The sequence below is a fragment of the Fusarium sambucinum genome, chromosome IV (genome assembly GCF_050947815.1).
Source record: "Fusarium sambucinum isolate potato_lamoka chromosome IV, whole genome shotgun sequence".
NCBI lineage: Eukaryota > Fungi > Ascomycota > Sordariomycetes > Hypocreales > Nectriaceae > Fusarium > Fusarium sambucinum.
The window spans coordinates 3,628,629-3,655,840 of NC_139291.1; the positions used below are offsets into that span (position 1 = coordinate 3,628,629).

The window sequence follows — 27,212 nt, forward strand, 5'->3', positions numbered from 1 at the left end:
GACGATCGAGGAACTGCTCTATTCGGTTTAGATCTTCATCTCAACTAATCGGAGCAAAACATGTTCATGCCTGCATCGGCTGGACCTTCATTGCAAGGCATATTATTTTGGCATCTACTATATCTAACAATCCTGTTCCCGATGCTCAATCCGTAGGTGTCCTGATCCAATTTCACCTCTTTAGTTTAGATAATCGTCAACATGTCTTCAGCATCACATCTTACCAAAGAATCCACAATCCTCATTGTTGGAGGCGGAACATGGGGATGTTCAACGGCTCTTCATCTCGCTCGTCGAGGCTATACCAACGTCACTCTTCTTGATGTGAACCACATCCCGTCACCAATCTCAGCAGGTCACGATGTCAACAAGATTGCAAGTGGACTGAGTAAGTTATCCTAGTCACTAAATCTGATAGACCAAATAACTAATAGCATCTAGATGTTCCTGATAACAAAGGAGATGACGAAGATGCAATTTGGCAATCCCTCACCTACGCTCAAGCCCAAGGCTGGTTACATGACCCAGTCTTCAAGCCTTACTGCCACGACACAGGCTACGTCATCTCTGCCTCAACGCCAAAGGCTATCAAGCAAGTCGTGGAGGAAGACGTGGGCGATAAAATTGACGAGTTCACCCCTCTCAACACAGCAGAGGATTTTAGAAAAACCATGCCTGAAGGTGTTCTCACAGGCGACTTTCCTGACTGGAAAGGATTCTACAAATCAGAAGGCTCTGGTTGGGTCCATGCTCGAAAGGCCATGACTGCTGCTTTTGAGGAAAGTAAAAGGTTTGGTGTCAAGGTCATCACAGGCTCACTAGAAGGCGAAGTACAAAGTCTCATCTTTGAAGACGGCGACGTGAAGGGTGCCAAAACTACGGATGGAAAAGAGCACAGAGCGGATCGAACGATTCTTTCTGCTGGTGCATCAGCTGAGCGATTCCTCGATTTCGAGAATCAGATTCGTGCCACAGCCTGGACTCTTGGCCACATCCAGATGACACCTGAGGAGACCCAGTTATACAAGAATCTCCCCGTTCTTTTCAACATCAACATGGGTTTCTTCATGGAACCCGACGAGGATCTCCATCAGCTTAAGATGTGTGACGAACACCCCGGATACGTGAACTGGATGCAAAAGCCCGGGACCAAATTCCCCCAGTCCATCCCCTTCGCCAAGCATCAAATCCCTCTAGAGTCAGAACGTCGTATGCGGGATTTCCTAAAAGATGTCATGCCACAACTCGCAGACCGACCACTAGTCCACGCTCGCATCTGCTGGTGTGCTGATACCTACGATAGAAACTTCCTCATCACGTATCATCCTCGACATCCTTCCCTTATCATTGCATCTGGTGATTGTGGAACAGGGTACAAACACATCACATCCATTGGCAAATACATATCTGATTGTATGGAGGGTACATTGGAAGACAGGTTTGCTAAGTTTTGGAAATGGAGGCCCGAGAAGTTTACTGAGTTTTGGGGTAAGGATCCTTTGGATCGATTTGGTGCTGATGATATGATCATGGATTTACCAAAAGGTGAGACTGAAGGGTGGACGAACATTAAGGAGAATAGTTCTACTCTCTAAATGGGCTAAAATAGTGATGCAAATTAAGGACTAGCAGACAAAAACATATCAATTATATCTTGTTTCTGGAATATGTTGGTTATGATACTGTGAAAATACTTGCAATGGATGTGAATTGTGATGCATTTTATACCGATTTTAAATCAAGACATTTATGAATGTTTGCGTCTTAAAAGCTGATACAGACAAACGTATCAGTCATTAAATAGAGTACTCTATCACGCATCGTCGGCGACCGAGATATACATCAAAGTCTCGGCGACATAGCCGAAGCTGCGGGGTTTTCAGCCGAGTTTTGAGTCACAGCTTATAAATAGTACCAGGCATATCATCACCACAAGATAGGTAGGTAGTCACCAATTATTTGAATCGAAAAACAAAACATCTTAATCCCAACCAAAATGTCTTCTCCTCAAATTGGCTGGATCGGTACGTCCATTCATCACAGTCTTTGATAGGCACGACTAATGTCATGCTACAGGCCTGGGGTCAATGGGTCTTCCCATGGCAACAAATCTCCAGAAACATCTAAGTTCAACTGGGATTACAAATATGATTTATTTTAATCGCACTATTTCCCGTGGTGATTCTTTAAAGGATATTGGTGCCCAACCCGCACCAACAGCTAGAGACCTTGCCAATAACTCCGATATCATCTTCATGTCTCTGAGCGACGACTCGGCCTTGGAGGCAACACTGGATGCAATCATTGATGCAGAAACATCCGGTCAACTAACGGGGAAGCTGATCGTCGATACGTCAACGGTCCACCCTGACTCTTCCGCAAAGGCAGAGGCCAGGGTTCAAGAAAAGGGAGGTCGGTTTATCGCCTCACCAGTCTTTGGTGCAAGTCCCGTTGCAGTACAGGGAAAGCTCCTGTGGATCATTGCTGGACCAAACGATGCTGTTGACAAGATCACCCCATATGTTGAAGGAATTATGGGAAGGGGTGTTATCAGGGTTGGGGAGGATGTGAAAGCATCTGGCAAGATGAAAACGGCAGGGTAAGTGGCCACTTTTCTGACTTGGATCTAATTAACAACTAGAGTAGAAATTTCATAACGGCTGGTTTCATGGAAATCATTGCCGAAGCACATGTCCTGGCCGAAAAGTCCGGTCTCGGCAGTGAGAATCTAGAGGCGTTGATCGAGCAGCAATACGGACCTCTCCCATTCTCAATGTCACAACGCTTGACCACTGGAGCATACATGCCAGCGAGAGGTGACAGGCCGTGGTCCGATCTAAACTTGGCCATCAAAGACGTGGGTCATGGAATTACTCTTGCAGAACAGTCTGGAGCCAAGTTGGAGGTTGCAGAAGTTGCTATCAAGCATTTGAAGGATGCAAAGAAGTTTTCTGATTCTGAACAACGGCCACTTGATTCGTCATCTATGTATGGAATATTACGACAAGAAGCCGGGCTGCCATTTGAGACGAAGTTGATTGAGGAGCGAGATCCTGTCGGGGATACTAAAAAGGAGTGATATAGCCAGAGATGGATCGTAGGGAGGTTCTTAATCAATATCTTACTTTAACGTACCTAGGTAGCGTAGCAGTGAAACTTTATTCCTACCTCTGTCCCTTCCCGCTCTTTCTCCATATGTCCTGATCCTCGTGGCCGTTGTCGATGGGAGTTGTCTCCATCCCTTCAGCCTTGATCCATCAATACATTCCAATCAATGGAGTGCCACAGATGCAAAGGAATGATGACGTTTGATAACGATTTGGCGGCCCATTACATCTCACAGTGATACCAAAGGCAAGAGAATAAATGGATTGACTGTATGGGTTTGTACATTTGGTGGTTGTACGCAATTTTCAAAGACTGACGTGACTCTATCAGTCCGTATATAGTATTCATTCATTATCTTTAACTCTAATAAGCTATTCCGAAGGCGATTTATACCTCATCATTATATCGTTCATATGTCCAAAACGGGTATCACAAGATTAAGTACTTAGAGAGCAGCTTTGCCTCTAGATTCGAACGGCATCAGCAATACCAAGAGTCCAGCCGCAATGAAGAGCGCACCGCTGGTATATACGGGAGCAGATGTCTCCAGATTCGCAAAGATTGCAATGATAGGCTAAAAATGTTAGTAACAGTCAACGGGCGGAAGTTTGAACACTTACAGCCATGATGCCAAAGATTCGGTTGCAAGACGCACACAAGGCATTGCCCGTTCCGCGATGAGGTGTAGGAAACAACTCAGGTGTGAAAGAGTAGAGAACAGCGTACATGATGTTACTGAAAAAGTTGAAAGCACACTGCCAGCCGAGCAAAGCACCGCTAGTCGTGGCAGTTGTTGAACAGTAGAGAAAAACACCAGTGAGGATAGTGCTAGCTGAAAGTGTACCCTTTCGTCCGAGTCTGGGCAGCTCAACAAGCCATCCTCCAAGCAAAGCACCCGGTACACCGAGAACAGCAATGATTAGACTGTTTCGGTAGGTGATATATGTGCTTCCATCACCAAAGTCAGCACCCTTGGTTGCTTGGATATATGGGATGAAAGCGTTGTAGAGTGGATATCCAAGACCGATGAGAGCCCACACGGCCATAATGAGTCCAGTGCTGAGACCTAATTTCTTTGTTACGAAAAGGGCTTTGATGTGAGACATATCGACTTTTTCGAGGTATCGTTTCAAAGCTGCACTCGCGTCGGTCTGAGCGACATATCCTTCTGGCTCACAAGCTTTGAGGTCCTCAACAGTAAGAGTAGACGTCTTTCCGTTCTTTTTGGCGACAGTGTGTACGACTTGGACTGCCTCTTCGTCTCTTCCCTTACTCATGAGGTACTTCGGCGACTCGTAAATCTTGAATAGTATAAAACGGGCGAGAAACATGAGTAGGGTCAAGCCACCAATAGTGATTGTGAAGTAACGCCATCCCATGTTATCGCTTCTTCGGCATACTGTGTCTTGCTGGCATGTGTAGTTTCCCAATAGGGGCCATGCGATCAGGGTGCCGATTACCTGGGCGATGGCCCAGTCGATGGAAAGAATGGTAAGAAGGTATTGATGCGACGCCGGCAGGAACTCGAGGAAAATAGCCGAATCGACAGGTAAATTTCCTCCTACTCCAAAAGACCAGAGGGCGTCAAATATGGCGATGGCAGCGAAGTTGGGAGCGCTGGCTGATATCAGGCCCCAGGTTGCTGTCAAACCTAGGGTGATGTTGAAAGCCCATTTTCGGCCAAACACATCACATCCAAAGCCCCAAAACATGGCACCAGCCAATAGACCGATGTTTTGAGCAAGGGGAAGAAAAGGAGGGTTGCTTACGCCAAACTCATTCGCCACGGGCGTCAAGATGAGAGAGGTAACAATCGGCCAGAGATTATCGCTCGCCCACCCAAAACCGATCACTATAAATAATTCCCACTGGTATCTTCCCATTCCTATGTCACTCAGGGCACGGTTGAGGATGCGTGCTTTTGCCTCGTAGACAGGATCGAGAGCGCCTTTAGGGATAATCGCCTCGTCTTCTGCAGCGTCCACAAGACTGTTTCTCCTTGCATCGCCATTATTGTTAATTGCGCCATAGGCTTTTCGAACATCCGATTCCTTGTCTGGTGTGGTAGCCATTCTCGTCCTTGACGGGTTGTTGTATGGCGCTGAGACTGGGGTTAAGAGACGATGCGCCTCTGAACTCGAAGCATCCTGCATGGGGGGAATGGCTCCCTTTATGTAGATGAGAAGAAATGAAAAGAGATTGATTCGTCAGTGGCTTGATTGTGTAGGATAGTGAGACGATGTTGTGAAAGAGAAGCAGGGTAACCGTAGGATCTCTTCAACTCCCCGCGTTGCAAGGTTGGTAGGGTCGATGGCACAATCCCACTCTTGGGCTGCATTGATTGGGCAGTGTGTCTTACATGGATCCTAGCTGATGATCCATCCCGCTCTATGGCGTCATATGTATCTCTTATGGATCAGGGATAGTAAGCAGAGAATCTGTTTTTGAGGGATATGTTTTTGTACAGGACAGAATACAACTCTATAATTATAAAGAAAGGTATCGAGTAGATATAAATACAAGAGAACGACAATACATACACAATAAACGAAAGCATTGATCGCCTTATCCCAGCTGATGATCACTTGTCACCCACACCAACCATCCCATCATCCGACTCCCCGCATCCGTTCAAAGCACCAGAGTCCGTAAAATTAGTTTGTAGCACCTTCTATAGAAGGAAATGATCGGTAAACACTAATAAATCACATCATTTCTATTCGAATCAGATACACAGTCTGACAATCTCATCAATTGACCTTGTATTGTCTACCTTGCTTGCGATGTGAGTGACCCCCACGAAACATCAGCAGACCGAATGCATTTTACCCTGCTGCGACAAGCTGAAAGCGGAATGTGAAAAATGACCAAGATTGGTCCCATGCATAAAATGTTGAGAAAACAATTTTATCATTCATCAACACGTATTATCTTGAACTCCAGAATTCGTTTTGATAATAGAGACTCCAAATTGCAATCGTATTTTTATTTTTCGTTCTTGTCCGTCCAATAATAGTATTTTATTCATAATAGCTCTGTCCCCAGAATGACTTTAGAAACATCGGGTGGGAATATCCTAACCGAAACAGAACAGTCTATGCTCGTGTCATTAAAATGATACAAGCAAAGTTTATACAAACATACTCATCGTGAAAGTCAGGCCGGGACTCTAGCCGTCTGCCAGCATTTCTTCATCGTCTCCATCGAGTTCAATACCGTCAAAGAGATCAAGCCAGTCTTCAAGTCTTTCGTTGATGAAATCTTGTAGCTCCCATGGTTTATCGGAGACTTTCTCTGCGTCGCCGTTCCACACATACATATCTGCATCGACTATAGTGCCACCCTCAAGGATCACGTTCACGTGCGTCGCTTTGTAGATCTCGCCTTCAAAGTCATGCACCTTTTGGCGCTGAGACTTCGTCTCGACACGTACCAGCAGCCCATCCACCTCGCTAGATTCATTCTTGGCCACGGTTGGGTAATCGCAGCTGTTGAGAGCGAAACGCGCGTAGCCTTTGACTCGGGCTGGATGGGTGAGTTCGGCGACGGTGTTGATATTGGAGGAATCTCCAGTTAGGACCCAAGCCAGAAAAGGCAATGCCCTAAGGGATCCGTAGACGAAAACAGGGCGAGGTGGCGGTACACTAGCCATTGTAAACAAGCAGGTATGCAGTAGTTTGGTTCAAAGGTTTGTGGTGATGGACATGAGATGGGGAGTCAACAGACCACTGGCTCAATGAGTTGTTGTTGAACTTCACGCCGATTGTTTGTGGGCCGCAGGCAGCGGCATTAAATATAGCTCTAGAAGGTGAATACAGTTTGTATCTGGTAGAAACCTTGTACGTTTTGACTGAAAGATCCCCGTCGCGTTTGTGAGTTGTCATGTCACACTCTTCAGGCCAGACTGAACAACCTCGTTCTAATGGAAGTCCTTAGAGATTTGCAACAGATTGTAGCTATTCGCTTACAATGTTTAGCCATCTGATCAGATGTCCAAAAGCCAAAAGCCTGCAAAATGATGCCCAACTCAACTCTTGAAAACATACTGTAAACTTTCAAGAATACACTTTCAACATTTATACATTGAGGCAGAACTTTGAAACTCTAATCATATCATACTTCGAGTACCTGTGTTTTACTTCACAGGTGGATCTAAAGTGTGTGGTGTTGCCATAGACAACGGATCGCCGTGCATCACAATTACAAAGTCGAAAATGTCACCTATATCTCAGACCTCTCCAATACCCAATCTTGCAAGTCAGTTTAGTGATGTTTTCATGGTTTGAACCCCTGTTCTTTGTCTTGGACACCTCAAACGTTTGCCAGTTGTACCATCCACCCTGGATGGGCAGGTACAAGAAGGTACGTCCCTGGGTCAGTATGCCAGCCACACTAACACGCGCAGACTTCAAAAGACGCGGTAAGTGTTAACCCGCGTGGCAAGACACATTACACCAAAACATCAGAGTTTTGTGGCCTGCTGAAGGCAAAAAGAGAGTTTAGTATGGCGCGTGATCAGGGCTATAAAAAAGGAGATGGGACCAACCCATCTGGGGGCTCAGAAGTTCTTCGCTCGCATTACGAACGCCCGCCACTACTTGAGTATAAGACATTTCAGCGATCCTTCGATGTAGTCCAGAGGTCTCATCATTGCCATTGGTAAGTGCTCGCTTATTTTGTATTATATACCTTACTGGTTGTCTGTTGATAGGAAGGTGGGGGAGTTTGTTGTTGTCGTTGTTCCTTCCTTCTGTTGTGTCAAGGTTCTGGGTGGTCACGTGTACTGGCATTGAACACAGCTCCGAGCACCGCGACAGTACCTTTGCATCATAGAAATCATTCTCAAAGTCGCATTAGAAGATGAAAGATTCAGCCTCTGTTGTTTGATCTTGGCAACTCAGTGTTGAAAGGTATTTACTGACATCTCAACAGAAATTGGATTTTCAACATACTTGAACAATAACAATCCTTCGTTGTACGGGAACAATGATGATACTGTCTTACCCTCGAACTTTTAGATGCCCGGCATCTTGGTCGATGTGGAAAGTTCTAGTCTGAGTTCAAAAGTAAATCTGAGGTTTGCCTTTTTAGAAAGACATACTGTCTTTGGACAGGGAATTCCCTCTACTCCCTTCCTTTGATCGTCATTCTCACTCCATTCCTGTCTAGATTTCACGTCTTGTTCTTCTATATCTACTTGCATTAATCTTCTATATCTTTCGTAACATCAAGTGATGCTTGCGTATACGACTCCTGAATTCATTGCTTAAGTAACAAATTACACTTCAAGAGTGGCCTACTCTTCTTCCAGAGGCTCTTTGAATCCATACACCTCCAGCCATACTCTATGCCTATTCTCCTCCCCTGTTCTCTTCCATACCAACCTCGCAAGTACGTCAAAGTTGGGTGCAAAAATGCTTAATGTCACAGGCTCAGTAAAAATGGCGTTCCAGACCTCCTTGAACCGGTGAACTATCTCCAAACCCTTCACTTTCAGAACTATCGTCTCGATATCGGTCCACGTCTCTCGCCTAAATTCAGATGCGCTTCGTCTACCAAGACCAGGTGTTCTAGCGATTCGTGTGCGCAGCAGTTTCCCATCTGCAGAGATCCTGGCATCGGTGAAGAAGCTATCTTTGCTATCATCGCCATGAAAATGAGAAACTGGGAGAGAATAGGACGAGATTTCGACACCGGTTTCAAGACTGAAAGCTATTGCTTTCAGACCAGCATTTCGAAAACCAGCGTGATAGTTTGTACGTGTGCCGATCCCTCCTCTTATAACAACAACATTTTGTCCGTTTGAAGCCAGGCCCAAAGTTCTCTCTCGAACCGTCAAGTCTTTTTGTTGTAGACCAACAGTGACTGGAGGCTGGATCTCTGGGAAGGCTACTACATGTTTGTCTGCGAACCATTCCAAGGGTAAGTCCCAGATGCAAGCAGTCGATTGTTGCGCATCGCCCAATAGCCCAGTCACATTCTTCCCATCTCGAGATAGGGTGACATGATGAAGTGTGGAGTCCCTGCTCGAGGGCAAGACTTTGTAGTTCCACGCCAAACCTGTTTCCACTTTGTACATCGATTGGCGAAGCCTATCAACAATGCCCAACGATGTTACATTGCTGATTTGCTTCGATTCTATATCGTAGATGTTATCGGGCGTTTTACCTCGCTGTAACCAGACAAGTTTGTTGCCATCGGATGATAATCCTGTTGGGTGCGTTTCTTGTTCGATCTGGAGGTGCCTCGATATAAAATGGGATTGTTGAAGTTGATAAGCATTATGTTTGAGCAAGGATAATTTGTAAGGGGACAATAGCACTGAGTCTACCGAAGTTTTTCCAAAATCCTCAGATTGCGATACTTGCGGTATGCCTTTATCTATAGAGGCTAACGGTGTATTCTCTGGCGGCGAACTTTCTCTAGTGTCCGTATCGTGACTGACGCCAGAATTAGAACTGTATAGCGTATTAGATTCCTATATTATTTCAAGATATCAAGAGAACGATGGAAAGACTGACCTATTCTTAGAGGGTGCAGGGGATGCTGGCCTTGACAGGGGATCGCATACAGAGCCAGCAACTGACGACAACTCATTCAAATATCTTGTTAGCATAAATGTATGAGGATCATCCGATTCTTGACGGGTCAACAGTGCTTCAAGGTTGTGAATCCTCAACATGATAGCAGAGATGCCTCCTCTTATGTAGCCAGTGTCGTCCAAAATTCCTCTGGTATCCTGTTTTATATCTTTTGCTGTAGCTCTGTTGAAGGGTCAGTGACACGGTGGCAGCACCAAGGCATAGGTTTCTCACAGAGTAATAGTCTCAACGGCCAAACTGAGCGCTCGCCTGTTTGTTTCTAGAATCACCTGATACGTAGCGACTTTTCTTTTCCCTCTTGTGGCCCAGTTAACTGCAAGAAGCCTGCCTTGCTGCCCTCGCAGCTCATCCTCCAAGGTTGAAGCAATGCCAAGTGAATTTTGTATTATATCCCTGATATCTCGCTTTGTATTGATTGTCAAATCTCGTTCATCTCCATTGCTGACAAGATCTTTGAGTAAGTTCAGGGTTCGTTTCAAAGCAAGCAGCTCCTGATTGACGGCTGCCAGGTCGTTCCTTGCATCTTTGCAATCCTTTACAAAATCCGATATCACCTTGAATGTTTTGTCGGCTATTTCAATAAAGGCGAAACAAGCTGTGGCTATAGACAAGCCGTCCATTATGGTAGTGACATGTATCAAAGATTTTAATGGTTCTGGTATATCATCAGACAGACATAAACCCCCCAGAAATGGCAGTGAGTAGTTGAATTAATGAGGTTGAAAATAGATGCATGTGGGTGGGGGCATGATGTGGCAGGCCTAGGGTGCTGTCAGCCTCTGAGTATGCCTTGCAGTCTATAGAAGGCCTCATATAAAATATCACACTATGAACACTGAAGCTGTCAAATTCAAGCAGATGTCGATATGTTGTCGAATAATTCCCTTAAACTTACTAACAGACATGCCAATACAATAATATCTGGCTGGACCAGCCATGCGAAAAAGAAGACGGAGCAAAAGTTGCAAAATGTAAAAAAAGAATTGATTCTCCTGTGTATCACAGGTGGCGGTCTCTCCCGCCGGGAATTGAACCCGGGTCTCAAGCGTGACAAGCTTGCATACTGACCACTATACTACGGAAGATAAGACGGCTGAAGCCGGCTGTAGTGTGTGACTTTGATGGAGATGGAGCAAAGTATAATAGTATATATACCCTTGCGCAGCTATGGTTGGCAATTTCCATTATTTCCTTCTCCATGAGTTATAGGTCAAAGTATCAAGGTATCGTTGATTTACTGAATTAATTCACGAGTCCTTAATCATGTTTGCCTGAAAGTCAATTATCAACCTCAAGCCTCACTGATACGAATCACAAGGGGTGACTGTATCTGTAGGGTAAAGACAGGATGATTCTTTGATTGATAGAGCGGGGCTTGAACCAAGAGGCTCGAGCCCCACAGGCTAGCACGTGGTGACCCACGTGATATCCCCGAACGTTGTCATCAACGTTGGCACGTATCACTCACCCCAGATCTCGTCAGCAATTTCCCTGACCAACGCCAGCTTCTTCTTCTCCTCGTCAAGGCTTAGAGGATGCCCACTCTCATGGGTGCTGAATCCGCACTGAGGGCTGACAGCAACTCTCTGTAGGGCCTCTTTCTGGCTCTCACCAGCACCCTTGGCAACCCAATCGGCCGCGCTCAAAACTCTCTTCTTCATTTCCTCCTTGTCCTCCAGTTGAGGGAGCTTGGTGCTGATAACACCAACAACAACGGTCTTATCCTTAGGGAGAAACTCAAGAGGCTCAAAACCACCAGAGCGCTCAGTGTCGTATTCTAGGTAAAAGGTGTTGACGTTCAAGTCACGGAAGAGCTTCTCGGCGATAATATCGTATTTGCCCTCGGCAAAGTGACGACCACCAATAAAGTTACCACGGCAGAGATGGATACCAGTGTGCATGTCTGAGGGGATCTTGGATAGACTGTCGTTGTAGAGCTTGATGTAAGCATCTAGGAGATCATCGACGGTGCCGATGTTGTCAGAATCAGCAGCCCAGCCATCACGGAATTTTTGGCTGCAAAAGTCTATTTTCGTTAGTATCAAGCTCTGCTATTGGACAAATCACAACTTACAAGCCATGCCGGGGTCGTCAAACTGAACGTTTCGCAGACCAGCCTTGTACAACATGCCAAGCTCAGCCTGGTAAACCTTGGCAACGTCGGCAAAGTACTCCTCGTCATTCTTGTACGCCTCAGGAGAGTATGCCTTTCCTTGCTTGTAACGCATGTGGAACCAAGCAGGAGTGATCATGGTGAGCTTGATAGAGCCCCATTGCTCCTTGGGCACAAACTGCTGCACAAGCTTCAACTCGTGCAAGTTGGAGACAGACTTCTCCGGGTTGTGGGAGAGCTTGCCTCCTGCAATGACAGATTCGCCGGGCATGACCTGACGATCCTTTTCGATCAGACTCACTACGTCGGGATGGTACAAACGGAAAAGACTAGCGTCAGCATCCTGAAGCTGGGTGGTGCCCTCAAACTCATCCCACATCAACCCCCAGAATCGAGTTCTGGTGAACTCGCCGCTGGTGACAGCCTTGAAACCTAGTTCTTGCTGCATCTTGACGACGTCCTTGACAGCATCTGTCTCCACAGTTTCGAGACCTGCATTCTCTGGGGTGAGACCCTTCTCACGGATCTGCTCTCTTACATCGAGGAGAGCTTGGGGTCTAAGAAGAGAGCCCATGTGCTCAGCGCGGAAAGGTTTGAGAGGGGCCATGTTGATGTTGTTGCTTTGGATACAGTACTCAAAGAATGAAGTTGAAGATATTTGAGATATAAACACCCTTTTTAAGATATCAATGATTGTAGTATCTTGAACTAAGGAGCCCTTAGTTTAAAGATTGCGGGGCCCGTCACCATATATCGTGGGGCGGGGTCCAGAAAGAGGGTAAAAGGCCGATGCTAAGGGAGAGATGGTTAACCGTATCCATGGTTCGTTTTCCGTATTCCCGAAGGATTGTCATAAGAGTGAGATTAAGAAGAGGGGTATCCACCACCAAGACAGTAAAAGGCGAAGATGTAAGAGCTCATTCTTCATGTATGATGCACTGTGTTGCATATGTAGTTGCATTGCAGCATGATCCATGTCTTGGTTGTGTCGGTACAAGGCTGAATACTCGAGTGATTACGCCCGCATGCGGGGAAGTTTGCAATATTTATGTCCCACGGCCGATGGGCCGCGGCCCTACTGAGAAGGATTACATTGCAAATAACTCGACTGGGCACATGTTATGAGATGTTACGTACGTGGCTGGGCTCGATAGTAGCTTGTTTCCAGGGAAGCTTCCAACTGCGGGGAGAATCGACGCTTGCAGTAGCTTTTAACGGCTGATAATAAACATGGCATAGTCTTTCATAGTGTTTTATTCAATCAGCTAGTCTTCAATTGAGTTCATAGGGTTACTATGTTATAGCCTGTGGCAAAGCAAAATCCTTGATTCATGGTTGACTTTCCCCTCTTCTGGTTCCTTGGCTTATTCTTCCTCCAGACTCTCATCATAAATCGTCGCTATCATCAGAAACACCATCTTGCAGGGTGTGTCGGAACAGCACCGGCAAAATGAAACACTACAACTTCTTCGAGGGCACATCAACGGGCTGCGATACCATCATACGAATGCTCAACGAAGATGACAAAGAGCTCAAAGACGAAATGACCAAAAACTGGCGAAACCACAAGCTAGAGGAGCTCAACTTTGTGGGAACACTTGTATGCTCTTTACACATCTTTCTCGTCTCCAACTAAATCACTTTCTTCCAAAGGGCGCCCTTCTCGCAAGCTGCCTAAGCTCAACGAGTTCATGGCCAGACGTCCTTCCCAACGGAAAGTCAAAACCGTGGCTAGTACGAGGACTTTTATATATTGGTCTAGTGCTCGCCCTCTTTTCAGTCGTCACTGCTGGCGTTCAGAGTATGAGACTACATCGACTGTCAGCACATCCCGACGGTCTCGAGAAGATACGAAACAGTCTAGGTCGAAGACGACGATCCGACAACAAAGCTCTACCTAGCTGGTTGCACGTTTATGCATGGGAGTTTAGCCTTGCTTTTCTGGTATTGGCTGTCTTGTGTATGGTTGTCGGCCTCACGATTTTGATATGGGCTGCTGCTACGTATGGTCCCTGGAAGCCTGAAGCTGCAGAGTGGTGGGATGGGAATGCCAAGGTAAGTTGTTCTTTCTGTATAACCAATAGCTTTACTGACATTTCTGGCTTTTTCCAAGATGGCGGTGCTTTTTACGATTATTCTAGGGTTCGCAGTCGTATTCCTGATCTTATCACAGGGCGCCCTGTCGAAAAGTAACTTCTTCAGGATATAGATTGACTTACTTCATTTCTACACTTGGTAGTTTAGTGTTTACTGGTGGGTAGGGGATATGAAAGGCATTATTCTAGACTGCATCTTCTGTATTTTACTATATCATTTTGTTATATAAATATCATCTTGCGGAGATGTACCGTTATGTAACGTTAACTGCTTTTTTTGTTTGAAGATTGGTAGTGCACAGACATATATGCAAATACCAACAAAAGGATGTGAGAGTAACTTATCTTGACTCCTGCTACTGGATGTGTCGGACTGTTTCGAACGTCTGTTCTTGGTTTTGACTTGCTTTCCATATCCATTTCATTTACTACGAGCTGCTGCCACTTTGGCAACTTAGAGTCAGGTTGTGGAGATATGTTGCTAAAACGCATTGGAAGCACCTGGGCTGCCAAAGGATTGTTGTCTGTGACGTCCACGGTAAGTTGTTACAGTGTCGGGCAGTGGCATCAGGTTTTCTAGAGTAATTCACAGCGATGAGGCCTAATGCTACCAGAGTGCGCCAGGAATCTGACACCAAAGCCATTTCATGGCAGCAGGTTTCTAAAGGTTGTAACAAATTGTCTCACAACTAGCATTGAACTTTTTTTTTACTTGTTGATACACTTGACTTTGAAGTCATATAATACATTTCTATACAGATCTGCTCGCCGTTTTCAATCCATCATCATACAGTATCATACATTATCGTGCGGCCTCGAGATGCTGGAGCTTCACCTCCACATCCTGCGCCAAATTCATAGCGTCTCTTTCGTTGTAGAAGTATTTCCTCGCGATAATGCCCTTCAAACGCTCAAGGCGAGCCGTCAGGGTAGCATCATAGGGACCTCCTTGCATCATAGCCATAACAAAAGGTCCTTGGGCTCCCCAAGTGCAGCTGTGAAGGTGCTCTTCAATCTGTTTAACCACTTTCTCAACCTCCTTGATCTTTTCGATCTCTGTGGGGAAGATGCCCAATGGCTTCATCTCGTCAAGAGCGTCACAGGCAGATTCAGCATCGCCGTAACGCTCCCAGTGAATCTGAGCGAGCTTGATGAAAAGGGGCGAAGATACACCAAGGACGTAGGAGGAGAGGCCGAGTTCCTTAATTCGGGGGAGAATGTTGAAGGCGAGCAGAGAAGGTTTCGGGAATGCGGTGTCCAGTTGATTCAGGCCGTAAGTCAGGAAGTCAGAGTAGAGGTAGCCATGAACATCCATGATAGGCTTCTCATCCTTAGTCGTGACCTTTTTCTCCTCTTTCGCAGGCGCGTTCTTGGGCTTCCGTCCCCTCTTGACAGTCTTTGGTTCTTCAACAATACCCAGCTCCTTAGGTAGTGAGAAAACTTCCTTCTCCATAACATCCCACAACTCAATATCGCTGTTGCACTTCTTCATCAGATTCATAACTCTTGCCCTTTCCTTTTCTCTCAGATCTTCATAATTTGTCCATTTACGCATCTGCGCCTTCTCTGTCTTGTCCAACTCAGCCAGGTTATACAGCTTGGGACGTTTTGGCGCAGACTCAAACTTGCCAAGGGCATTCTGTGCAGCTTTCCGCAGCGAAAGTGGATAACGTTTCAGGAAGTCATCGCTAGCATTTGCACCTCGAGCTTTTTCGACAAGAGTATCACCCATGCGCTGCTTTTCCAAGTCTAATGGAGTTGATTCCTCAGTAGGTTGAGCCTTTTGAGTACGAGCAGACTTCTTATTTTGACGTAGACGGGCATTAGAAATGTCGTCAAAAATGCGCTTGAAGATTTCAGTTTCACCAGGAGTCAAAGTCCCTTCCGGTTCAATATGGGCGTCGGCATTTGGGTCGAGACCTTGGATATCTTCCGTGTCCTCGTCGTCAAACTCGAAAGGAATCGAATTATCAACCTTTCTGGGGCGACTCACATGAGTCGCCACACCAGCTTTTTGTGTAAAAAGAATTGAAGCGGGACGTCTGCAAGCCAGTTGCAGTGTCCTTGTTTGGTACAAGAATGGTAAAAGATTCCGTGACATTTTTGTAAGTGATTCAAGAAATATGAAAGTCTCTTGTTTCACATGAGAATTTCGTTACTAAAAATTGATAATGGGGACTAGAAGGTCGCACGGCTTATCTTCGGAATTGAATCGCGTCGCCGCCCGCAACGCGTGACTTCGCGCCAAAGTTAATTAACTGAGACGCGTTTCGCCTTGCGCTTTGCGTCACCATTCACGATTCTCCCATTTGCTTATTTTCCCTTTGCGCCAAACCTCTTTGCGCAAAACGAGGTTTTGCTTGGTCATCTTAATTTTACCTTTGTTGCGAAATTTGACCTTAGTTCTTCACTCAGTCAATATTTGTTATCAAACGCCTCCCTTCTCGCGAGCTCAACATGCCTCCTAAGAGGGGCGGCGATGCTCCCATGAGTGAGTTTGAGCGAAAACGCTTAGCGAACATAGAGGCAAATAAGAAGGTTCTGAGCGAAGTTGCGGTCATCGCTAAGAGAGTTGCACCGACGCCGCCAAAGCGAACCACCCCTTCACGACCCAGGACCCGAACGCCTATTAAACGAGAGACAGCGAAGCCAACTCGCCAAAGCTCACGTCTGGCAGGTATCGACGCCGACAATGATACGCTCAAAAGGAAGCTCGAGGTCGAAGCAGAGATTGTAGCTCAGGAAGCAAAAGCTAAAAAGTTGCGAGTGAACGGCGACCTAAATCTGGGCGACATCTATATCGAAGGCAAGAAGTGGTCGGCCGGAGCGGACGGGATCAAGGGCCTTTTCCGCGGCGCGCAACCCGGTGTGCGAACTTTCACCGAGGACGATGTGAAAGCAACGACAGACAAGGGGCTAAAGGAGCTCCGTGAGCGGATAGGTGACCTCAAACTATACGAACATTGGGCACCAAATGGTTAGTGACACCCCATGGTGATTCGCATTGTGTCGCTAACAGTTACACTGCAGAAATCAAGATCACTCCTCAGCGAGTATATGCCCTCGGCTTTCACCCGAGTGAAGATAAGCCTCTTGTCTTTGCCGGTGATAAGGAGGGTAACATGGGCGTCTTCGACGCTTCGCAGACTGCCCCAGAAATCGACGAGGAAGACGACGATGCGGTGATACCAGACCCTGTTATTTCTGCCTTCAAAACACATAGTCGCACGATCTCCTCTATTGTGTTCCCTTGTAGCGATGCGAACTCGATCTACACATCCAGCTACGACTCCTCTATCCGAAAACTCGATCTGAATAAGGAGACCTCTGTGCAAGTGTGGGCGCCGTCGGACCCCGATGACGAGATGCCTCTTTCTGCGCTCGACATGGCTGACTCGAAGCCTAACATGCTTTACTTCTCTACTCTCGACGGCTCTATTGGCCAATACGACACTCGCACCAAAGACGCCGAACTATGGGCAATGTCAGGGCAGAAAATTGGTGGATTTTCTCTTCACCCTCTTCAGCCACATCTCCTAGCGACCGCCTCTCTAGACCGCACTCTCAAGATCTGGGATATGCGCAAAATCACTGGCAAGGGCGACCTACGACACCCGGCGCTTCTTGGTGAACATGAGTCTCGACTATCTGTTTCACACGCCTCTTGGAGCCCTGGCGGACAAATAGCCACCAGTTCCTATGATGATACCGTCAAGATCTATGAGTTTTCTGAGGCGTCATCCTGGAAGACTGGACAGGATATCACAGTTGAGCCTACTCACAAGATTCACCACAACAACCAGACCGGTCGGTGGGTGACCATTCTAAAGCCTCAATGGCAGAGACGGCCGCATGATGGCATACAGAAATTTGTTATTGGCAACATGAATCGCTTTGTTGATGTGTTTGCTGCAGATGGCAGTCAACTTGGTCAGCTTGGCGGTGACGGCATTACAGCAGTGCCCGCTGTGGCTCACTTCCATCCATCACAGAATTGGGTTGCTGGAGCGACATCAAGTGGTAAACTCTGCTTCTGGCAGTAAACCCTGCATTTGAAGGCGGTCGCATGGGATTGTTTGCACATGTGCATTAAAGTGGGAGTTTTGGTTTGCTATTGATCCCGAATGATCGACTATGCCGTGTCGGTAACGGTGAAAAGGAACATATTTGTTGGAGGAAAGGACCAAAGCTAAATACATGTACGAGTACGAGAAACAAATGGATGTCAAATGCTGGCTTAGACATTAATTACGTCGCAAATAACATGCAGTCGAGGCTGAGTCAAGATCACGTTTGAGTTTGTCTCAATTCACCACTAAAAGAGCCCTTTGTGCGAGGGAAAACAACGTGGTGGCGTCCCACTGACTCAGGCACAAAAAGAATCGCACGCACATACTTTGTGACGTGCCATCTTGAAGCAGGTGATTTATTTCTTGTGAATGAGAGCCTTTATGGTCACCATGGGTAAGGGCATCATCTGAAGCCTCAACACTTGACCAATCCTTGCATGTGATCGATTCACCGAAGTAAAAACAGTAGCTGGGCATTGGCGTCATCACTTATCGATAAACATTACACCAATCACGCCTCTAGCTTGCTGCTCAATAGTGGATAACCTCACAAAGGCTCCAGTTGTTTCCCCAGGGCGCCTCGACCGCTGAGCAAGTCAGGTCCACTATCCGTCCCTTAAAACTCCACTGGGACTCAGGTAGATGGGCCTAAATCTGCCTAGACGTCAGCCCCAGGGTCAGGTTCCTTCTTGATTGGGAATGCCGTGATCGTTATCTTCACTTCCTTGCGATCCGACCGTTTGTTTGTCACACCTAATCTGCCTATTCTCTTCACATTTCTTCATGGTGCTGCAGTATTATTTGTCGACCGCGTTCTGACTTTATACATTCACCATCCTCGCTTTGCCAAATATTACGGTAGACGACAGCGGCATCGAGTCCTATTTCCTTCGATAGCAAGCGCTGGCTGCTTCCGGCGCATACCGGGCCCATCATCTTGACGACTGCATGATCATTCTGACGACCACGGAGCGTGCATAAATCTCACGCTGTCAAAGACCCCAGTACTTTCAACCTCTTGCATTGTAAAAAACAGCCCAATTCGAAGCCCACCCATAGTCGCCCCGCTCGATTCGACCCGCGACCATCATGGCTACCCAAGCTGATGATGCTCCGGCGTCCCAGACCAACATTGGGGATGGAGACCTCAAGGAGCATGTCCACGACGAACTTGACAAGATCCAACGACAGAGCTCTACAGCGACCGTGTTTCCCGAGCCTCTACGAGAAAGCGACAGCGATGACTCAACCGACGAACACAATGACCCGACTCAAGCGCCTCCCATGTTCATGAACATGAACCAGAGTATATTCGGACTTATTGCACAGGCTAGCAACCGGGTCGACTTTAACGATCGCTTTGATGGAATGAGCAGCGACGAAGAGGGCGAAAGTTCACAAAATACCCGCACAGAAAGTATCGCCCGAACTTCAATTCTGCAGCCTATAAGTAAAGGAAAAGAAAAGGTTCACAGGCGAAGGAAGCTTTCAGAACACAAACTTTTGCGATCATTACCTGCGTTGCCTAAACTTCGCTCTCGACATAAATCTCAGTCTTCTAATTTACCTGCTCCTGCAGAAGCTGCTGATGAGGCAGACGACGAAGACGGCGACGGCGGCTTATCACCAGCACCCGCTCTTACTTTAACTCGCCAAGATACACAAGGCCGTTTGGCGCCAGTCATGAGTAGAATGTTGGAGGCTAAGGCAGACTTGTCTAGCAGACCCAGCTTTGATCTGGATCGCCTATCGTCAGATGTCAGTCGATCTAGCGATGGCGACGAAGTGTCGGCTCTTTCCAAAAAACTGAAGGAGATCTTCGAGTTTGACGAGTTTGAACAGGTTATTGAAGGTTGGTCACCAGCTCAGTAATCTCGTATCTCAAAAAGCTAACTTCAGACAGAATACCCATGCTGGCTTTTGCAAAGCGTCCTGCTTCAGGGATACATGTACATTACATCCAAGCATATATGTTTCTATGCATACCTTCCTAAGAAGACGGTAAGTAACGCCCCTCCCGACTCCAGAACGAACGCTAACCATGGTTTGCAGCACGAGGCTGTTAAGTCGGGGTACCTATCAAAAAGCGGCAAACGCAACCCGAGCTACGCAAGGTTTTGGTTCCGACTAAAGGGCGATGTTTTGACATACTACAAAACAGCGACAGATGTCTACTTTCCTCACGGACAGATCGACCTGCGGTACGGCATCTCAGCCAGCGTTGTTGACAAAGACAAGGAAGCTCTCCATTTTGTTGTTGAGACACATCACCGAACATACAAGTTCAAGGCCGATAGCGCTCCAAGTGCAAAGGAATGGGTTAAGAGCCTTCAGAGGGTCATCTTTCGAAGTCACAACGATGGCGATAGCGTCAAGATTTCGTTGCCGATCAAAAATGTCATGGATATTGAAGATACGCAGATGATTTCATTCGCAGATACTTGCAAGATTCGTGTCATCGACAATGACGAGACATACGCCATTGATGAGGTAAGTAACATGCAATCTGGGTCGTGGCGTCGCTAACCATTACAGTACTTCTTCTCCTTCTTCAGCTTTGGCAAGGAAGCCATCAATGTCCTTAAGATTCTGATTGAAGATTCGTCTGGGGCCCGCTCAACGGATCAGGTAATAACCGGGGGCGACCATGATAGTTCACAACCTTCATCCGGCCACGCTTCAAAGGCAGCAAGCAAACACGTTCCTAGCAAATTAAGTACAGGAAAGCTACCGGATACCGTCAAAGCGACCTTGGCACCGATGTCACCTCTATCACCTCGCTCGCCCAGTCAGTTAAGCCCTCGTGCAAGCATGGATGCGCCACGATCGAGTTTCGACGCCTTCAAACGATTTGGGAAGAAGAGTGTAGATATACCAAGCTCCGTTGGAGACCATAGCCCTCGAAGGAGTTTTAATGGAACAAGACGCTCGACGAGCTATCAACATCGACAAGGCACTACGACCCCCAAGCAAGCACACGATTCGGAAGACTCATTCCTCCAGTCATCAGTCGAGAACCCGAGCATCTCCACTCTGTCGCCATCTTCGTACGATGAACCGTCCGCAAGTCAGATCCTTCAGGGAAGTGATGTCTTCCACAGTCCAATGATGCGGCGATCCGCCTCGGCTTCCAGAAAGCGTGATCAGTCTGGTAAACGAACACCTCGCAGCTCTAGCGCCCGTGGAGATCGCCGCCACGGTATTCCTCACGCCGCAACGACAGGTAACATGCAGGAAATGGGAGATGAGCAAGCTGATTCTCAGCGACCTGTAACCCCAACACTCAATAGCATTACCAAGATTGGCGCCTATCCTTTACAGCGAGCCAACGCCTTTGCCGAGTACTTGAGTCGTACTAGTCAACGCATGGGATCTATGTTTGCAACTGAGTCCTTGGGCTATGTGGAGAAGGTACACGGCATGTGGAAGGGGGAACATCGACATTACGATGAGCCGCAAGAGCTTCGGACGGACGATGATGCCGAGGATATCGATTCGGAGGCAGATGATAAGATGCAAACTACGATAGATCGATTCCGAGCGCATTTCGCCCTACCCGAGTCAGAGAAGCTTGTCGCGACATATTTCGGGGCCATCTTCAAGGTTTTACCTCTGTATGGAAAGTTTTACATTAGCGACCGCTCATTCTGCTTCCGGAGCTTGTATCCTGGAACGAGAACAAAACTCATTCTTCCTCTCAAGGATATAGAGAACGTTCACAAAGAAAAAGGATTCCGGTTTGGCTACTACGGCCTGACAGTCGTTATCCGTGGTCATGAGGAGCTTTTCTTCGAGTTTAGACGACCTGGCCTTCGAGACGACTGCGCAGTGACCTTGCATCAGCTCATGGAAACTAACCGTTTTCTTGAAGAGTCCGGCATTCTTAATCAAGAAGAACAAGAGAATGAGGAGGCTGCTGCTGCTATGGCGGAGCGAGATGCCTTGCAAGAAGCAAGGCAAGATGAGTTTGTTGATCACGAGCTGGCACTGCCCCGCGAGACATCTGGTGTCTCTAATGCTCCTACGATCCTCTTCGACAACCCTAATTCGTCAGGCCTTGCATTCAAGCCGCAAAAGTCGATGAAGATTACATGTCTCACCATTGGATCACGAGGTGATGTTCAACCATATATCGCCCTTTGCAGGGGTCTTCTCGCCGAGGGTCATAAGCCACGGATTGCGACCCATGGTGAGTTTCAAGGCTGGATTGAGAGTCATGGTATTGAGTTTGCGCGAGTCGAGGGAGACCCCGGTGAGCTGATGCGCTTGTGTATCGAGAACGGAACATTCACTTGGGCATTCCTCCGAGAAGCAAACTCAACGTTCCGAGGATGGCTTGACGATTTGTTGGACTCTGCGTATACCGCATGCGAGGGTTCTGAGCTATTGATCGAGTCCCCATCGGCCATGGCGGGCATTCACATTGCGGAGAAGCTCGGAATTCCCTACTTCCGAGCGTTCACTATGCCTTGGACTAGGACACGGGCATATCCTCACGCCTTCATTATGCCCGAGCACAAAATGGGCGGAGCTTACAATTACATGACGTACGTTATGTTCGATAACATCTTTTGGAAAGCTACCGCCTATCAAGTGAACCGATGGAGGAACAAGACAATGGGTCTTCCCAGTACAAGTCTTGAGAAGATGCAGCCCAACAAGGTTCCTTTCCTTTATAACTTCAGTCCCAGCGTGGTTGCTCCGCCTTTGGACTTTTCGGATTGGATAAGAGTAACTGGATACTGGTTCCTTAACGAGGGCGGTGACTGGGAGCCTCCTCAAGATCTACACGACTTTATCGCTAAGGCTAGGGTGGATGGAAAGAAGATTGTCTATGTCGGCTTCGGTTCAATCATTGTTAAGGATCCTGCCAAGATGACAAAGGAGGTCATTGATGCTGTCCTCAAGGCCGACGTGCGATGTATCCTCTCGAAGGGTTGGTCTGATCGCATTTCGCCCAAGGACGATCCCTCTAAGCCCCGTCCTGAAGAGCCAGTAATGCCTGCCGAGATCCATGTGATCAAGTCGGCGCCTCACGACTGGCTTTTCAGTCAAATCGACGCAGCTGCGCATCACGGCGGCTCTGGAACGACAGGTGCTAGTCTACGAGCTGGCATCCCAACCATCATCAATCCTTTCTTTGGTGATCAGTTTTTCTTTGCGACGCGTGTTGAAGACTTGGGTGTTGGAGTCTGGGTCAGGAAATGGGGTACCAACAGTTTCGGTCGAGCCCTCTGGGAAGTGACGCGTAACGAGCGCATGATCGTGAAGGCTCGTGTTCTTGGTGAACAGATCCGCAGTGTAAGTTTTCATTCCCCTTTACCTACCAACATTACTAACAGTCTGCAGGAATCTGGTGTTGATAATGCCATCCAGTGTATATACCGCGATCTGGAGTATGCCAAGAGCCTCATCAAGCACAAGGCGGGCAAGAATAACGCACAGCACGACCTTGCCGAAGACGATGATACCGAAGAGAGCTGGACATTCGTCGGAAGAGACGAACCAGACCCTGATGCTGTAACGAAGAAGCTAAGTGAGGGCCTAGTTGGCCTCGGGGCGGCAGGTGATCGACCCCTGCCGTTGGGAAGCCAAGCGCCCACAACAGCGTGATATGTCTATTGGCGGTATTTCTTTAGAGTGTTGTTTTTCTTTTTGGTGTGCATATGACTGGCTATTGATTTGGGAATGGGATTGAGTGATTGACTGGGTTAATTAAGTTGTGTTGATTGGATGGGAGGAAAGGCTGAATGAATAATGAATGTGATCTCAAGGCTCAGATGTAATACTCTAGATGGATAGAGAAACATGTGACGATAATATTATTAGCATTGATTGACCATTGAGCGGTACAGTACGACTCAAAGGTTATAGCTTGCAGCATCTAATATAGCTCAACTCATTATGTCTCCCAACAGGTGACAAGGATGCCCATCCTTGTCCAACCCAAAGTGTCACATCCAGCAAACAAGCTTAATTCTCCTCTCGAGCCACATGACATTGTGATCGTTTCAAGGAAATCAGATCTGGTAGAGCGGATCCTTGTTCGGTAGCCATGCATGTCGGGTTGATGGCCAGCGAGAGTGAGTCAGGTGAGTAATCGTCTCATACATGCATCTAGGTAACGACATAGAATTTTGGCTCTATTTTATGCATTCGAATAGATCAATCGGGACGAAAGTATTGGGATAATTTGGGATGAAAAAAAGAGATTGGGATGCATGAAGCGGCTAAATGGATGTGGTGATCATGTCCACGTCGGGTATATAAGATATTGGTATAGATGTATAACCGACACTCTGTACTGGAACGTAGAGTATTTCATTATTGTGAAGTCGTTTGTTTTAAAGACCTTTTTTGTAGCTGATACCGTAATGGCTAAAACATCAGAGAAACATCCCTTCTTTGGGTTCAGAGGAGGATGGCTCACATTCTGGATCACAGTCAGTCAAATAACTATTTTCAAGTACAATACTAAATAGTTTATGGGTTGCTTGCGCAACAGACATAATGCTCTTTTGATAAGACCAAGGAGTCCTCAGTGTGTCCATCTACAAGTTCTCCATGTCCCCCTATTAACTCTTGAGTAGGTAGTGTCGTTGTCACTCAGAACTTTCTTCGACTTCACAACCTCGTCGGCCCTGCGAAGACCAATCTTCTCGCAACAGTAACAGCGATTTACGATATCGGTTATTTCTTTGGTGCAGTTATTGCTTTTACTATTGGCGAGAGACTTGGTCGAAAAAATGCAATTCTTGTATGAACAGCCATCATGTCGATTGGGACCATCATCAAAGTTATCTTATAGTCCGCAGCAGATGATTGTTGGACGTATCGTCTTGGGGCAAGTATTTCTCCTATAACTAATTAATTGTATGTTTAGGTACTGAGAACTGTAGAATTGGCAATGGTATCAATACTGCCACCGCACCGATTTGGCAGACAGAAACCGCTCAAGCGAAATGGAGAGGTAAACTAGTTATCCTCGAGATGGCTATGAACATGCTGGTTTCTGCCTCGTCAATTGAATCAACTATGGTCTTTCATTTGTCGAAGGATCTGTCGCGTGGCGGTTCCCTTTTGCATTTCAGTTCGTCTTTATCTTTGTCTTTTTTGCTACTGTTCCCTGACTTCCAGTCACCGCGGTAAGTCTGCTTTGCCAACAGCTGATACAATACTAACCGGCATGGGAAGATGGCTCATCGCCCATGGTTGCACGGAAGAAGCAACAGAGATTCTGGCCTGTATAGAAGATAAACCCACAACATCCCCCATTGTCACGTCTCAACTCCACGAGATCCAGTACAGCGTTGACTATGAGCGCTCTCACACTATCAAATGGAAAGACAAATATCACGAGCTACTACATGCCCACCGTTCTAATTAACAGCGTCGGCCTCACAGAGAGAATGGCTCGTTTACTCTCCGCCTGCAACGCGGTGTCCTACCTCGTCTTCTCTTCTACAGCCATCCTTCTCGTTGAGAGATGGGGACGATGAGGACTCATGTTGCTCTCCACGGCTGGACAACTTTTGTCGTTCTTGGTCATCACTATACTCCTGCGGTATGCAGTTGGTGATAAGAAGGAAGCGTTGGGGTCAGCTTCTGTAGCCTTTTTCTTCCTTTACTTTATCTCATTTGGCGTGGGTATGTTGGGTGTTCTATGGCTGTACCCTACCGAAGCAAATTCACTCCCCATGCGAACTAAGGGTGCTGCTCTTGCTACGGGGACGAATTGGTATGTCTACTTCTTCGATGATTGTGTTGTTACTGATGATCTGCAGGATCACAAACTTCATTGTTGTGGAAATCACACCCATCGGTAGTCAGAACCTCGGGTGGCGTTTCTGGATTGTATGGACTGTCACGAATGCTCTTGTCTTGCCCGTGATTTACTTCTTCTACCCAGAAACTTGTAGGTTGCTTGCTCCTGCAAGAGCGGCTTCTGGCTGACCTTGATAGCAAACCGTAAACTTGAAGATATGGACGCCTATTTCCGAGAGAACCCTTCCGTCATTGTTGTCAAGGACAAAGACTATACCACCGCCAAGAGGCCTGATAAATACATCGAACAGGATCGGGAGGACATGCGAAGACAAGGCGTGACCGTCCGGGGAGTTGGATCTGAAGAGAAGATATGATGATGTATAACTTATACTGTTGACTTCCATCTCCTAATTGATTGAGCGATGCAACCTAAACAACCTGAAAAACCTAAAGATGTGCGAATCTTTTGTCGAATTTAGAGTAAGTTTAGGCTTAGTTTGGGGCACAGAAAACACAATCACATCCAACAAGGCCGTACAATCAATAAAGCGAAGGCACTGCAGTAGTATTGATGGCATCATTATGCATATCACATATACCTACTTACTCACGTATTCGAAGTGAGAGTTCCACAAGATTTCCTGCAGCCTCGACTGCATTTTCATCAGGAAAGGTTTTATCTGGCTGGCTCTCTCCCTGGTCATCCTCCCTAATCCTATGCCAGTTCATCGCCTCAGGCCCATTCATATCACGATAATAACCCGCCGTTAGGGGTAAAACCACGTCGCCATTGTCAAACCTCCTCATACGCCATTTGAAGGCCTCGGACCACCACCTGTCCAAAAACAAATTGAACAGCTCCGGGTGAAATGGGTCCCTACTTGTGAGTTTCGTCCCCGGCTCCCAAGGCGTCATGCTGAGATCTTTAGACCCGATAGGTTTCATCAACAGGTCTTGGAAAATTGGGCAGTCGAACCACGGCGAACTCAGTAGGGTGAGTCGCCAGATGCCGTCCTGGTGGGCTTGCGGGTAGCACTGTGGCATGTGCATCATCCGTCGCTACCAGGACATCATACCAAGCATGTCCCAATGTCTCCAGTCGTTCAGGATTTGTTTATCGTCTCCCATGCGCCGGCTTGACCTCTCAAGTGCTGTCCAAAAGTAGAACTGCAAGTGGTCGGACTTCTTCTGATGGGCTTCGGTTGCAAAAGAAGGAGGTTGGTTGAATATGGGTACGATTCGTATCGCCGCGAGCCAGTCCAAGTCGCAGTTCGCGTGGTTGATCAGGGGCGAGGTGGGACTCTTTTTAGGGTAGGGATATGGGTTTGAGGAGGGAACGCCATTGTTCAAGATCATTGGGAGGGTGAGGGGAGTGATAGTGCTCCAGGTCGCTGAGATGTTCCCCGGGGGTGAACGATAGTAAACTTCCTATGCTCGTTTCCTGTGAGCCTGTTCC

The 27,212-nt window shown here is 47.1% G+C and overlaps 12 protein-coding genes across 12 annotated transcripts; 7 read left to right on the forward strand and 5 right to left on the reverse strand.

The window, feature by feature from the left end:
• Positions 1-201: 201 nt before the first annotated feature.
• Positions 202-1,595, forward strand: FSST1_001182 (FAD dependent oxidoreductase; the record flags this gene model as incomplete). The annotated part of the gene is made up of 2 exons (XM_083225877.1): positions 202-388; positions 442-1,595. 2 exons carry the CDS (start codon positions 202-204, stop codon positions 1,593-1,595), a joined length of 1,341 nt encoding a protein of 446 aa, XP_083091364.1.
• A 401-nt stretch (positions 1,596-1,996) lies between these two features.
• Positions 1,997-3,079, forward strand: FSST1_001183 (NAD binding domain of 6-phosphogluconate dehydrogenase-domain-containing protein; the record flags this gene model as incomplete). The annotated part of the gene is made up of 3 exons (XM_083225889.1): positions 1,997-2,024; positions 2,077-2,599; positions 2,647-3,079. 3 exons carry the CDS (start codon positions 1,997-1,999, stop codon positions 3,077-3,079), a joined length of 984 nt encoding a protein of 327 aa, XP_083091365.1.
• Positions 3,080-3,553: 474 nt separating this feature from the next.
• Positions 3,554-5,261, reverse strand: FSST1_001184 (major facilitator superfamily domain-containing protein; the record flags this gene model as incomplete). Its single annotated transcript, XM_083225900.1, has 2 exons — positions 3,554-3,682; positions 3,729-5,261. The coding sequence occupies 2 exons, from the start codon at positions 5,259-5,261 to the stop codon at positions 3,554-3,556; spliced, it is 1,662 nt and encodes a 553-aa protein (XP_083091366.1).
• Positions 5,262-6,277: 1,016 nt separating this feature from the next.
• FSST1_001185 (gamma-glutamylcyclotransferase family protein) lies at positions 6,278-6,760 on the reverse strand (the record flags this gene model as incomplete). The annotated part of the gene is made up of 1 exon (XM_083225911.1): positions 6,278-6,760. The coding sequence occupies one exon, from the start codon at positions 6,758-6,760 to the stop codon at positions 6,278-6,280; it is 483 nt and encodes a 160-aa protein (XP_083091367.1).
• Positions 6,761-8,404: 1,644 nt separating this feature from the next.
• FSST1_001186 (uncharacterized protein) lies at positions 8,405-10,330 on the reverse strand (the record flags this gene model as incomplete). The annotated part of the gene is made up of 3 exons (XM_083225921.1): positions 8,405-9,566; positions 9,630-9,872; positions 9,924-10,330. 3 exons carry the CDS (start codon positions 10,328-10,330, stop codon positions 8,405-8,407), a joined length of 1,812 nt encoding a protein of 603 aa, XP_083091368.1.
• Positions 10,331-11,170: 840 nt separating this feature from the next.
• FSST1_001187 (cobalamin-independent methionine synthase II family protein) lies at positions 11,171-12,430 on the reverse strand (the record flags this gene model as incomplete). The annotated part of the gene is made up of 2 exons (XM_083225932.1): positions 11,171-11,736; positions 11,785-12,430. The coding sequence occupies 2 exons, from the start codon at positions 12,428-12,430 to the stop codon at positions 11,171-11,173; spliced, it is 1,212 nt and encodes a 403-aa protein (XP_083091369.1).
• An 843-nt stretch (positions 12,431-13,273) lies between these two features.
• On the forward strand, positions 13,274-14,016 carry FSST1_001188 (uncharacterized protein; the record flags this gene model as incomplete). The annotated part of the gene is made up of 2 exons (XM_083225943.1): positions 13,274-13,423; positions 13,477-14,016. The coding sequence occupies 2 exons, from the start codon at positions 13,274-13,276 to the stop codon at positions 14,014-14,016; spliced, it is 690 nt and encodes a 229-aa protein (XP_083091370.1).
• A 705-nt stretch (positions 14,017-14,721) lies between these two features.
• Positions 14,722-16,020, reverse strand: FSST1_001189 (uncharacterized protein; the record flags this gene model as incomplete). Its single annotated transcript, XM_083225953.1, has 1 exon — positions 14,722-16,020. One exon carries the CDS (start codon positions 16,018-16,020, stop codon positions 14,722-14,724), a length of 1,299 nt encoding a protein of 432 aa, XP_083091371.1.
• Positions 16,021-16,376: 356 nt separating this feature from the next.
• On the forward strand, positions 16,377-17,962 carry FSST1_001190 (WD40-repeat-containing domain protein; the record flags this gene model as incomplete). The annotated part of the gene is made up of 2 exons (XM_083225964.1): positions 16,377-16,896; positions 16,950-17,962. The coding sequence occupies 2 exons, from the start codon at positions 16,377-16,379 to the stop codon at positions 17,960-17,962; spliced, it is 1,533 nt and encodes a 510-aa protein (XP_083091372.1).
• Positions 17,963-19,078: 1,116 nt separating this feature from the next.
• Positions 19,079-23,602, forward strand: FSST1_001191 (uncharacterized protein; the record flags this gene model as incomplete). The annotated part of the gene is made up of 5 exons (XM_083225975.1): positions 19,079-19,841; positions 19,893-19,990; positions 20,042-20,479; positions 20,525-23,290; positions 23,339-23,602. The coding sequence occupies 5 exons, from the start codon at positions 19,079-19,081 to the stop codon at positions 23,600-23,602; spliced, it is 4,329 nt and encodes a 1,442-aa protein (XP_083091373.1).
• Positions 23,603-24,363: 761 nt separating this feature from the next.
• Positions 24,364-25,376, forward strand: FSST1_001192 (putative sugar transporter; the record flags this gene model as incomplete). The annotated part of the gene is made up of 5 exons (XM_083225986.1): positions 24,364-24,455; positions 24,584-24,746; positions 24,805-24,833; positions 24,889-25,134; positions 25,184-25,376. 5 exons carry the CDS (start codon positions 24,364-24,366, stop codon positions 25,374-25,376), a joined length of 723 nt encoding a protein of 240 aa, XP_083091374.1.
• A 118-nt stretch (positions 25,377-25,494) lies between these two features.
• Positions 25,495-26,130, forward strand: FSST1_001193 (uncharacterized protein; the record flags this gene model as incomplete). Its single annotated transcript, XM_083225998.1, has 3 exons — positions 25,495-25,727; positions 25,774-25,904; positions 25,952-26,130. 3 exons carry the CDS (start codon positions 25,495-25,497, stop codon positions 26,128-26,130), a joined length of 543 nt encoding a protein of 180 aa, XP_083091375.1.
• Between the last annotated feature and the right edge of the window lie 1,082 nt (positions 26,131-27,212).